Source organism: Nilaparvata lugens, chromosome 8 (genome assembly GCF_014356525.2).
Source record: "Nilaparvata lugens isolate BPH chromosome 8, ASM1435652v1, whole genome shotgun sequence".
NCBI lineage: Eukaryota > Metazoa > Arthropoda > Insecta > Hemiptera > Delphacidae > Nilaparvata > Nilaparvata lugens.
In genome coordinates this window covers 25,964,161-25,978,386 of record NC_052511.1, presented here as the reverse complement: position 1 = coordinate 25,978,386, position 14,226 = coordinate 25,964,161, and the positions used below count along the sequence as shown (strand labels likewise).

Sequence of the window (14,226 nt, the reverse complement as noted above, 5' to 3'; positions counted from 1 at the left end):
AGCACATTCTGAATGCTCTGATGGCACAGTAAAAGAAAAACATGGAGTAAAAGTAGATTACGAGTAGAAATTAAAATTGACACAGCTATTAAAGTTCAGGCCCAGTTGCAATTCTTGAATTGCACTTCTATTGAATTTAACTGCTGTGATTTCATCTAATGGAAGCAAGGATGCCGATGGCTCAGAATCCACCTAAAGCTGTAGGTCCACTCATCTCTCATCGTCATCCGTCTCGTTGCCTACGCACAAGCCTAGAGTTCCTGTAGGCATCATAAAAAAATTACAGGAGAATTAATAAAACAGCTGGAGGACAATATGATGGCTCCGTTGAAATTTAATAGACATTAAGACATACGTGTAACTGATGATGGGGAATATTGGATTAATCTGGAAGCTTTCATTCGATGCATGAATATTTATTTATATTGGATGTGCTGTGGAATGTTTAGGTCCCGATGACAAGAAAGATGGTTGCAGTCCGTGGATGTTCCCAGGCCAGGCTGCGCTGCAACCGTTTCTGGTGTTCTGCGCATTCTGCTGCGTGCCCTGGATGTTGTTCGCCAAACCAGTCATGGTGATGCGCGCTGCCAACAAACAGCATCAGGTATTACAGAACTCAAACTCTAAAAACTCTAATAAATCATCAATAATATTTTTATGGTCAATATCATAATTTTAACTTAGCCCATATCTGTTTGATCTGCTCATGGATGTCATGGGTGCTGCAGTCAAGAAGCCAGCACCATGGTGCATGCTATTTGCAGATGACATCGTGCTCTGTGAACCTACCAAAGATTAGTTGGAAGAAAAGCTAGAAAGTTGGAGGAAGACTTTGGAGGAAAGGGGACTGAAAATTAACCGATCAAAAACAGAGTACATGGTATTGGGAAACAATGATGGGCTACCCTTTCAGCTTGAAGGAAACCAACTCCAACCAGTTGCAAGTTTTAAGTACCTGGGTTCAAGCGTACAGAGAGATGGAGGGCTTTATGTAGAAATACAGCATAGAAAAAATTCTGGATGAATGAACCAGAGAAAAATGAGTGATGTTCTTTGTGATAAGAGAGTGAATTGTCAAATGAAGGGAAAAGTGTATAGATCAGTTGTGAGGCCAGCTATGCTGTATTGTGTTGTATTGTATTGTGTTGACTGGCCTATATCTCAAATTGTGATATTCTATTGAGGCAATATTCTATTCTATGGAACAGAAACATGGCCCATTTCAAAGAAACATGAACGAAAGATGGAATGAGAGATGAGAATGTTAAGATGGATGTGTGGGTTTACAAGAAGAGATAAAATAAGAAATGAATTCATCAGAGGCACTGTAAAAGTTGGACCACTGGCAAAGAAAATGCAGGAGACAAGGATGGGCATGTGCAGCGACGGGAGGAGGATTATGTTGGACAGGATTTGGTTGTGGATGGTGTGAGATGACGAGGTAGACCTAGGATGAGGTGGGCAGATAGAATAGCGGCTGACTTGTGGGAGAGTGGTTGGAGGAGAGAGGAAGCATTGGATAGGGCTTTATGGAGAGGCAGACTAAGAGAAAGGAATGCCGACCCCATTTAAATGGGATAAGGCACAGCCAAAGAAGAACAATATCATAATTTTAATATCACATGTGATATTTTATTCAATAAATAATTTTTCTACTTTAATTTTATAACTTATCAAAATTTGGGAAGAGAACAGTTTTGAGTTTTTCCTATTGAACTGAAATTGAAATGCCTCTAATACTATAAACTATTCTCATTTGCATGCAAATCTATCAATATATTTTGTCAATCTCTTCATAATATATCTGGAACAGTTTTCGGTGGATAACTTTCGTATGTTTGTGATGAACATTAAAAATGTGTTTAAGGTATTATTATTAAAATTGTTAAAAGCTCTTCTTGATATTTCAAAAATTTGATGAGGAGTCATTCAAGCATGGAACTTTCATTGAAGATCACATAACAGAACCTTCATTCATTGTAATAACTTGGAGGAAATAAGACAAAATAGTTTTACCAAGGAATTATTAATATAGGGGTTACTTCTACATTGATTCGTAAGTATGAGAAGTATGTTCATAATTCTTCAAATGAATAGCCTACTTTACATCGAGAGATATGTTTCAACTTGGGATACTTCAATGAGTTTTACTTTAAACTGTCAATATTCCTTATTAATAATATCAATGATTCAAATTTCATCAATGTGGACAGTATGAATTGAATCTATGTGTACTCTACTTTGTTCTTTGAGTAAAATCAAAGTAAAACTACTTTGAATAAAATCACTTCACTGGCAGGGGCTACTTTTTTAAAATAATTATTGAAAACATAAATAAAAGGGTACTTTATGTTTTTAATTATTTTTAGAATAATGAATATATTTTCAATTTGGTTTAGTTGTTGAACAACCACCACGGCACCGGCGAGAATGGCGACATCGAGGGCAACAACATCCAGACACAACAACAGCAGCAGCAGCAACATCATGGCAAAGACGAGGAGCATGATCTGACCGAGATGTTCATCCACCAGGGCATTCACACCATTGAGTATGTGCTCGGCTCTGTCAGCCACACCGCTTCCTATCTTCGTCTGTGGGCTCTCTCTCTTGCTCATGCTCGTAAGTGCTTGTAATTTACCTAGGTTGAATATCTTTAGTTGTATAGTAGCATAGCCACCTCTAATATAAGGCCACAGCCTACGATTTTTTTAAATACCAGCTGATCTTTTTCACCAATCATGTATTAGATTGTAGGCCTACACTGCGACGTTGCAATATCGTAGGCCGCGGCCTTGTATTAGAGGTGGCTATGATAGTAGACAATATTCATGATGCTTTATGTTGTAAGGTAGATCGCTCTTTGTAGAGTCGAAACTTTAATCCTTCTTCAGCGAGGAAACAGATTTAGAACCGCACTCATGAACGTCACATTAGTTTTTTAGTCCTATTGAAACTGGGAAAATCTATAGAAAATATGATAAGTTATTTAACTTCGAATTCGTCAGTTTAGAAAGCAGTTTTCTATTGAATGCCTGTTATTCTGAACAGATAACGTATACTATTTGTCCTCTTGGAAGTGTTCTGAACTTGGGACTCCAAATATTTGAACACTACCATCAGAATACAGCGTATTTCTTGACAATTTTGCTCAGCAAAGCGGAAATTAATCGGAAGCAAGGCTTTAGTGAGAGGCTTCAACCATAGAGAAAAGATAGCATAAGAAGATATCTCATGGTATAGGTCGTTTATGTTCCAAATTCAAGCCGATTTTTTATTAAATCATGCCGATTACTGTCGGCTACTGTCTAGTATTACTGTTTTAGCCGGGTGAGAGTGTAATTAATTTTTTATTTAATTTTTTCCCAATATTTAAATTGAATTTTTGGATGGTATTGCAAGTTGTGTATAATGTTTTGCCTATGGTCTATAAAAATTATATGATTTGATATTTGATTTGTTGCAGAACTGTCAGAGGTGCTGTGGTCGATGGTGCTGCAGATCGGTTTGAAGTCGAAGAGTGCAGCTGGCGGCCTGGTGCTGTGGGCCATCTTCGCCATCTGGGCTGTCCTCACGGTCGGCATCCTCGTGCTCATGGAAGGCCTGTCCGCCTTCCTGCACACCCTGCGTCTGCACTGGGTCGAGTTCCAGTCCAAGTTCTACGGTGGCCAGGGCTACCACTTTGCGCCATTCTCCTTTGAAACCATCTTGGATCAGGCTGCTCATGCCGCTGACGAGTAATTCTTCCCCATCTATACACAGGCCAACAATTTAAATATACAGTGTGTCAAATTGAAGTAATAGAAAACTTGAAATTAACTAGTTGAATGAGATATTGCAGTTGTTTGTAGAGCTGCACAGGTCAACAATTTGAATATAGTGTGTCTAACTGAAGTCATATAAAACTAAATTAATTTGTTGAATGAAAATATTGAATTTGTTTGTAGAGCTGCACAGAACAATTTGAATATGCAGTGTTTCAAACTGAAGTACCGTAATATAAAACTCGAAATTAACTAGTTGAATGATATATTGGATTTGTTTGTAGAGCTTCACAGGCCAACAATTGGAATATACATTGTGTCAAACTGAAGTAATATAAACTCGAAATAAAGTTGTTAAATGAGATGTTGCATTTGTTTGTAGAGCTGCATAGGTCTATGATTTGAATATACAGTGTGTAAAACTGAAGTAATTTAAACTAGAAATTAACTTGTCACTTGGAACCTTTCAGATAGTTCCACAATGTTCAATCAAAATCACACAGCTCGATATTATTTTATTTGACCGTTTAACCGCAATTGCAGGCTCATTATTTTACTCTATTTAGTTTGAATTAACTAAAGTTAACCACTTTCATTAACTTTAAACACTGAGATCCCCTATTTTATTTTTTTAACCACACTCTTATTCAAAATGTTATACGGTATCTATTTTCGCTTAAAAACCTTCAGTTCGTTATGTAACTAGAACACATACAAAACCTTTTATTTCCGATTATTCAGTGTTTTAACGCTTTTTGCAACAAGGCAATTTGTGCAGATATCAATCACGTCAACTTGAAAGAAACATTTTTAAGAAAACATTTCCTCTGTATTGCTGATTATGAAATTGAAACCATGAGCCAGCTGTTCTAAAAATTTTAGAACTATTTATTTTCAAATGTGAATAAAAAATAAATATTAGTTTGGAGATCGTATCCCAGTCTCATGACAATTAATTAATTTTGAAATACTGTACTACCAGTCTAGCTGACCTGAGGCACAATAAAGAAATATGAATCAGATTGAGAGATGGAAAAACGTGTATATTTATAAAAAAAATGTAGCCTTGTACTGTCGACGTATTCCCTAAGCGTACTGTATATTTATATTGTTAGTCAAACAATGTTTTCGGCAAATATTCATACCTATCAATTATATTATACATGGTTTCCATGGTTGAAAAACTGTTATCTCTCTAAAAATTGTTCTCGCTTAAATTTATTTCATCCAAAATAATATATATTTTTTTAAAACCTACTAGATTTTTAAGCATCATTCCATGAGAAATATTCGATCTGTGATTGTTTTATACTAATGGAAATTATTTATTTCATGCGTAAAATGTCATTTAGGCCTACAATATTTTGTATCATCGTGTGTCATTCCATCTGAATGTTTCCTGTTGGAGAAATTATGTGCGTCTATAATATTTCTCTCATATTAACACGATCTATCCATTACAGTTATTTTATATTCTTACTATTAAATATTATAATATTCAATTCTCTTTTTCCAAGTAAGAGCAGCATTTTGTTGGCTCTTCCTTCCCTTTTTATCCTCATATTGCCTGTTTTCTTGCCTTTTCTAATTTTTATCACGACTCATATAACTTTTATTTTCTATTAATATTTATATAATGTTCTTTTAATAAGATATAAGTCCTCATAATAATGTTTGCATAATGTGTTATAGTTGAACAAGTCATTGAAATTGTCGTGCATGTTATAATAAAACGTATGATAACAGCTTATCCCTTGCTTGAGAAATGCATAAATCTATTATAATGCAGAGTCTTAACGTTTACTCTACAATGTCTTTCAATTTTGAACGAGATTGTCTTTGAAGTCACCCGGGTGGGGTGTTGATGTTAATGGTAATATTTAGAGTACACTAATGAACCTTCAAGTTGTTTACCACTTGAGGTATAGAATAGAGGTAACATTGCCTAATCTCGTTTTACAAGATAGCGAACGTATTTCTTGCAGTGTGTAGTTTAGCCTTGTAATGCTTTACAATTTAATTACTGTAGAGATACTACACATAGTACTTTAGATTTCAAATTCCAAAATATCAGAGTAATGACAAAATATATTAATCTCGTAGTGATAGTATCGGCATAATCGTTGTACAAATTTCAATAACTATCAATGATAACAATATTCATAAAATTAGATATTGTTTTATAACAATATACTGTTGCTGTTGAAAAGTTTAGCTGACTAGCGATTTGTTGTTGTTCTTCGATTATTGTTGAAGAAAATTATTGTTGATATATATCCTCATAATTTTGGATGTGAATATAAGTGACGTCTATTGCCGTACCCTTTGTTATGTATTATATTCTCATATATTCCTACAAGAATTATTGCCTATGAACTTTTCCATATGTTTGGCATCACTGATTTGACTCAAATTTGATTTGCATGCCATGTATAAACCATTTGTGGGCTTTCTTGGTGATTTATGTGATATTGAATGTAAATTCAACTATCTGCGATGTCTATAAAATTCCTCATGTAAATTACAATAATTATTGAAACATGTCATCAGCTGGTACGCAATTTCCATTAATCCAGATTTTAGTAGTTGTCTATTCAGTATAATTATATTGAAATTCCAGTATCGTCCCAAAATGACATTTTATTTACTCGATAAACAGAGAAGCTATGTATGAATATAATTGTTTTATTTCATGTAGTGATTTTTTATTTTGTAATATATATTGTAGAAGTGATGTTCCACTTGAATAAAAGTAGCACAGATTGAATAAATGGTTATTGTTCGTATTTTATTCCAACCCATGACACTCCTGGAACTATTTCATATTATTTCTGAGCTTACTACTAGTTGATTCTAGAAAGTCCAAAAATAATCTAAATTGTTTTAGGTAATTTCGGTAAATTGAAAAGTGATCAATTTTTAAGAATAATTGAAGGATATCTTACTAGAAATACGGTAGTAGATAATAGATATTTGGCAGCTCTATGAAGAGCTCAATAACGACCACTTCACAGTAGGATCTAAAGTAGTTTGGTGTTTGGACTGACAACTGGCATGCATATTCAACAAACACCAAACTATTATTAAAAGCACAGAGTCGATCCGGTATTACTCTTGGTGAATAAATAAATAAATATGATTTTATTGCCGTTAAATTCTTAGAACAATAGGCAAAGTCAAATATTGATTACAGTAAGACAAAAGATAAAATCAAATTTTACAGCAACTGTACATACAAAATTACATTACTGAGTCTTAAAATAATACAGTACCTAAGTAAACTGTAAGTCAATTGGATTTTTCAAATACATTAATAATATTCATTTGAATGTACAAAACATATTCCTTACAGCACAACTTGAGCCTTTAGAACAATATATAAATACAAATAGAAACCTCTTAACTCTAAGCAACAATTATTTCACTCTCAAAGAACTCTTCAACACTATAAAAAGGATTTATCACAAGCCAATTCAATAATATCGTCTTAAATTTCTTTTCTGTCTCTGATATTAAATCTGTAGGTAATTTATTGCACATTTTTATACCAAATGTATCATAACTTTTGGCTGTTTTGGATAACCTATGATAGAGAATATCAATCCTATGACAATTTCTTGTGTTATAGCTATGAGTTTGATGCCTTAATTTTAAATTGGATGAGTTTTTTTTAACATGCAACGATACAGTATATATGTAAAAATTCACTATTGTCATTATTCTAAGCTGGACAAAAAGAGGCTTACAGTGTGCTAGTCTATGAGAATCAGTTAAAACCCTGACCACCTTCTTTTGCAATAATAAAATATTTTCTGCATGACTACTATTTCCCCACAGTAGTATGCCATATGTTGCAATACTCTGAAAAAAGGCAAAATATATCGATCTCAAATAATTATCTGGAACATGATTTTTCAGTTGTCTGATCAGATAAATCACTCTTGAAAGTTTGCTTGATATATAATTAATATGAGCTTCCCAAGTCAAATATCTGTCAATGAATATCCCCAGAAATTTTACATCGCTTATTGCATCCACACAATCTAAGCCACCTCTAAGGGTGAAGTGCATAGTCTGTGTTTTATTCTCGTTGAGCATGAAGCCGTTAGCCCTAAACCATGTCGCTGCTTGCATCAGAGTGGTCTCAGTTAGATTTTTAAGATTTTGAAGGTCAGTACATTTATTGATAAATGTTGTGTCATCAGCATACAGTATTGATCGGCAATTTAGAACAGCAGGAAGGTCATTTATCATAAGAATAAAAAGCAATGGCCCGAGAACTGATCCCTGTGGGACACCGAATTTTACACATGCTACATCTGATCTCTTATCTCCAATACACACCACTTGTCTACGTCCCACAAGATAAGTTTTAAATAAGCTAAGATCTGCTCCACAAACGCCATAAAATTTCAATTTATCCAGTAAGAGAGAGTGCACAACACAATCAAAAGCTTTGCTCAGGTCACAAAAGGTCACCTGAGCATACTCTTTATTTTCAAAAGCGCTCAGAATATTCTTGACAAGAGCATCCATGGCTCCAGTAGTTGACCTACCCTTAACAAATCCATTCTGAGCATTACTTATAATATTGTGCTATTGAAGATATTCATATAACTGCCTATGCATTATGGTCTCAAGGACTTTTGAAAAACATGGCACCAATGAGATGGAACGATAGCTACCTGGAATATCTTTAGATAGACAGGTACAATTCTGGAAACTTTTAGCACTTCAGGAAAAACTCCATCTCTCAGGCATCTATTTATACAATATGTGAATGGATTTATAATATTATGAATAATTTTCTTCAATAGATTACTTGAAAAGCCGTAAATATCAACACTGGATGAAGCTTTGAAACTAAGTACTATATCAAGCACTTCACGTGTGGAGACTTTGTAAAATGAGAATTTGGGCTTATCCTGGTTAGTTAGTTAATTAAGAGGGAAATTGAAGTTTTGCTCCAATAGATTAATTGCCGTTAAATTGGGCCGGTCAATCTTATCATGAACATCCATCACTGCGTCCAAGAAAAACTTATTCATTTCATTGGGTGTGAATGGAATTGGATCTTTTCGAGCCTCTTCCTGAACAGATTTTATTATTTTCCATGCGGCTTTGCACTTATTACTAGTAGACTCAATTTTAGAAATGTTATATGTTTTCTTAGCTCTATTAATTAATCAACCTCAATAATATTGTTCTGATAATTGATAAATATGTTTACTAATATTATTATTATTGATATAATAAAAGTATTGTTTTAATAATTAATTATTATCATTAATATAATAATAGTATTGTTTTGGTAATCAATAAATATTTTTATTTTCACAAACTCTGTATAATTTATAATGGTGAATGTGAAACAGCTGCATCAAAGAAATTATCTCAAAAACATATGTTTAGGAAAACCATAGTTTTGAACTTCGTTTTACTGATGCAATGTATAAGCCTACACAAGGCATGTATTATTAATTTTTCAGCTAGAATAGTTTTTTGAGACTGCTAAATAAACGTCTACAGTTTTATCAATGCTGTATCGGCAATATGAAAACGCATGCCGTTAATATGTCTTTAAATAAAGGTGTTGATATCTACATGATAATTATTCTCTACCATTTTTATTTAATTGAAATTTCAAAATTATTCAAGCCTTGATAGGATGATTGACTCACCTTACAGTCAGTCGACAATTTTAATATTGAAATGAGGGACGTATTTTGGCAAGCTGAACAAAAAAGTAATTCCTATGCACCTTTTTGATATTATTTCTTCAAATGAAAAATGAGTTTTGTGGGTTGTCAAAACTCCCCCTGAAAGAGAACTATTCATTTTATCCTATCTTTTAGTAAAATAACAATGATTCTGCATTGAATAACATCTATCTTGCCAACAAGAATAGAACTCTTTGTGAATTTAGATATGACCTACACTTTAGATTTATATAATTCTATTAATAAATTCATGGAAATTGAAGTACTTTTTTCAGTTAGTTGATGAAATTGATTATCAATAGAGAAAATGATTATAATTTTATCAATATAGAATAATTAGTTGAATGAATTGTCGATGTACTGAGTTCTTGGTCAACAATAATTCAATATTGATATTTATCCAATCATTATTTTTTTCAGAAGTTATTTCATTTGAATTAGAAAATATTTATAAGCTCCTATCAATTTATCATTCGTAACAATGAATTCTTCAAAACATGAATTTAATCAAATAAAAAATTGTCCATACTTCTGCATTCATGTTCGCATGATTTCCACTTGTGATGGATAGCCAAAATATTGTGGAGCAAGCTGCACGGCGAATTGTAATCGAGGGCTCTGATTGGCTGAAAAGTTCAGCGTTCGGAGTGAGGTGAGGCGAGCAGATAGAACAGAGGCAAGCGGCACGGCGAATGGTTCGGAGTACGGTACGGCGAATGATTAACAGCTGATTTTTAACATCATGGAACATATGCTCATGTTCGTTGAAAGGCAAGATGTTCGGAGGAATGCACGGTTTGCTGCGCGGTTCGAGGTTCGGTTCGGCATGTGTGGACGCACCTTTAGTTGTTACAGGACATTTATACAGATCACAGGCCAAAGCAACATAATAATCTATCTTCTTCTTTTTCTTCTTCTTCTTACTCATCTTCTTTTTCTTTCTCTTCTTCTTCTTCTTCTTCTACCTATATCAAAAAGGCTAAGTCCCGACAAATTGAAATCACACCACAGCCCAAACTACTAAGCCTAAAAACTTGAAATTTCGTACAATTGTTGATTGTAGCCTCAAAACATCCACTACAAAAGGATTTTCAGAAATCTGCCCCCCCTGAGGGAGCTGGGCCACCCAAAATTTTCACTTTTTAACCGTTCATTGCACAGCAAAGTCATGAGGAACTTTTTCGTTCAGGTACGAAAAAAATCAGATCTATGCAGAAAAATTCCAATCGGGAGCACAGGGGGGTTCAGGAGAGGGCACTTTTCGAAAATTTTGATGTAAAATCACACTACAGCTCAAACTAATTGGCCTACAGACTTAAAATTTTGCACACATATTCTTCAAACATGTTGGATGCGCACTAAGAACGGATTTTGAGATATTTTGCCTCTAAGGATTTCAAAGGATGAAAAAGGATCCTATTAAGTAAGCTTATGGTAAGGTGAACTCCATATGGAACTGAGATAATTGACACATGATATTCTAACATATGTTGTAACTAGCCGTCAGGCTCGCTTCGCTCGCCATATCCGTCTAGCCAGGGGGCTCCGCCCCCTGGACCCCCGACTGGATCGTCCAAGAATGACATCAGCAGGCTCGCTTCGCTCGCCATATCCGTCTAGCCAGGGGGCTCTGCCCCCTGGACCCCCGACTGGATCGTCCAAGAATGACATCAGCAGGCTCGCTTCGCTCGCCTGCATTTTTCGTTTGAGCATTTTTATCATACGTTAGAACAATCCAGTCGGGGGTCCAGACTAAACGTCTGGCTAAACGGATATGGCGAGCGAAGCGAGCCTGACGGCTAGTAATAATATATTCCCAGGATTGAAGTAGCAGTGTCCAATCAATTTTTCCGCGATAAATGCATTTAAATCTTCAACTTGGTGCCAACCTAAAAAAGTCAACTCAACTTAATGCCAACCTGACAAAATTATTAATTTAGTTGCCAGTTAACAACTGTTTCGAAGAGGTACTCTATCTAGATTATAGTTCTATAGTAACATATGATATGGACATTTCAATTATAATTAAGAGATTGGGAGAAGAAGAATATACATGCTAAAAGACGAACTTTAAACCCTTAAAAACAACCCTTAGAGTTAAAATATTGCCAAAAGATTTCTTAGTGCGCCTCTAAAGGGCCAACTGAACATACCTACCAAATTTGAACGTTTTTGGTCCGGTAGATTTTTAGTTATGCGGGTGAGTGAGTGAGTGCCATTTCGCTTTTATATATATAGATCATTGGAAAGCTTAAAAAAATTTCATCAATTAGCTGATCGAATAGATTTTGCGTTGATTGAGAGCGCGAGCTTACCACGTGTTTGTTCCATCGTTGTATGCTTGGCCAGTTGGTTAGGAGTTTGTTGATAATTCTTTTTTCATATTCAAATTTTATTGCCATCAAAAATCACATTGAAAACTTTCTTAATAAACAACAAGATTACAGAAACAAAATGTCAAATATATACCTACATTTATTTGTAGCATGGCCAGAAAAAGACAAACTTGAGTACTAGCCGTGAGTTTATTAAATATAACTTAATATATATATATATTTGTTAATATTTTGTGAATAAAAATTACGAGTTGATGAGAGATGCGAGTAATTCTTTATATTTGATCCGAATGGTTATTCATAATACAGTAGTCGGGGTCACTGCAATCAAAAATTTTTTATTCTGTACGGTAGCTAAAAAATTTCATACGAATTGATTGTCCATAATGTATCCAGTGTCCATGATGGAAGTAATTGAACTACTCAAAATTAATGGCTTACTGGTCCCTCATAGATTTATAGTATTCCTGGTGATTGAGCCTGTCTAGCTTACCCAGCGAACTTCGTACCGCCAATGTATCTCATGTTACACTTGACTTTATTTGGTGAATCATGAAATTTATCTAACAATCAACATGTTCATTTACATCTCAATACGGACTTCCTATGTGCTTAGTCATGCAGCATTCATTATTCCGAAAACATATTATTCTTCTCAATCAATTGGTAGTAATATCTATCAGTAAAGTTTTCAATTAAAAAAAAAGTTATGTCAGTGTTTCAAAGAAAAATATTCAATGTTTTCATAGCTGTAGATTGTCGATATATGGTCCAGGAAATATGCGATGTACGATGAATGACACAGAATTCCATATTCTTTCCATTTTAGGATGAATATAAGCTAAGCTAAATTCAAAAAATTGTAAATTATTCTTTCATTCTTCAGTAATTAATGAATGCAATACATTAATACTATACATACATTATACTATACAATATATATGAACTCTCTTTCATTAGGTGAATAATTTTTTCAACATTTTCCAGTTTCTCAATGATAGGGTAGTGATAATATATTAATTGTATAGGTCTTCTAAGGAACCATTATCAACAGCTGGTACCAATCAACTACACTTCAACTCCAAACTACCGTTTTAATACCAGTACACAATAATTTATCACAGGGTGATATGTTTATTACCTAATTACATGTTAGTATTAATGGAATAGGTAACAGTAACTGCTTAGATGTATATGGCTTAAACTCTTTTATTGTGAAATTAGCTGCTAATAAGGTCTCTGAAGTATTGACACACTATTCAATAAATGTATAGACTTTGGCATATTCCCTGACGGCCTAAAAAAAGTTAAAATGATGCCTACTCATAAGAAAGGTGACAAGTCGAAAATAGAAAATTACAGACCCATTTGCATAGTGCAGATATTTTCCAAGATATTTGAAAAGCTCCTCCACAAGCAACTAGCTGAATACTTCGAAAATAGCAAATTACTATCAAAAAATCAGTACGGATTCAGAAAAAACTTGAGTACATGCGACAATGTGTTGGATCTAGTACATGATATTATAAGTAGTTTGGAACAAAAGAGAAAAGTTAATCTGAGATCCTTTGATCTGTCACGTGCATTTGACACAGTAGAGCATGGAAAATTATGTGATAAGCTATCTTACTATGGTCTTGACAGGGCAGCAGTAAATCTCATTGACTCCTATCTCAGCAACAGGCTACAATATGTAATTGAAAATGGGGAATTCTCAAGTGGTGAGATGATAAATTTCGGGGTCCCACAGGGATCTATACTGGGACCACTTCTATTTATAATCTATATAAATGACTTGCCTAATTTTATCAATGAATGTTGTAATGATAGTCACCCATACCTTTTTGCAGATGATTTAGGACTAAGAGTTAGTGGTCTTAATGAAGCTTCAATCAACACTACAACTGAGAATTGCACAACAGCAATTGAAGATTGGTGTGCTTCTAACGCTCTATGTCTTAACAAGCTTAAAACAAAGGACCTGCAATTCACTTTCAGCAGAAAATCAGAAAAACTCAGTTCCTTCAAATTTCTAGGATTAACACTTGACACCAATCTTAATTGGAAAGATCATGTTCTTGATGTATGTAGTAAGCTTGCAAAGGGAATTTTCATGTTACGTAGGTTAAGAAATATTGTAAGACATGAGGTGATGATAAATGTATATTATGCTCATATTTATAGTCATTTGGCATACGGTATTCAATTGTGGGGAAATAGCTCTATGTCACCGACACTCTTCAAGCTTCAGAAGAAAGCAATAAGAATAATTTGTCATGCGCCACCACTGGCAACTTGTAAGCCCCTTTTCTTGAACTTAGAAATGTTGACTCTTCCCTCTCTATATATATTTACATGCTTGTTATATATGAGGAAGCATGTGCACAAATATACTCTGAATGCCGA

General features: G+C 34.2%; 1 protein-coding gene across 9 annotated transcripts in view; it reads left to right on the top strand.

Moving 5' to 3' along the window:
- Nucleotides 1-6,541, top strand: part of LOC111055204 (V-type proton ATPase 116 kDa subunit a1) — a 46,004-nt gene extending 39,463 nt beyond the window's left edge. For all 9 annotated transcript variants that reach the window (XM_039434354.1, XM_039434353.1, XM_022342368.2 and 6 more), the window contains 3 exons: nucleotides 450-604; nucleotides 2,400-2,622; nucleotides 3,467-6,541. In XM_039434354.1, the coding sequence (XP_039290288.1) occupies nucleotides 450-604; nucleotides 2,400-2,622; nucleotides 3,467-3,741 (653 nt within the window). In that variant the 3' untranslated portion in view covers nucleotides 3,742-6,541. The remainder of the gene's footprint in view (nucleotides 1-449; nucleotides 605-2,399; nucleotides 2,623-3,466) is intronic.
- The last annotated feature ends 7,685 nt before the right edge of the window (nucleotides 6,542-14,226 follow it).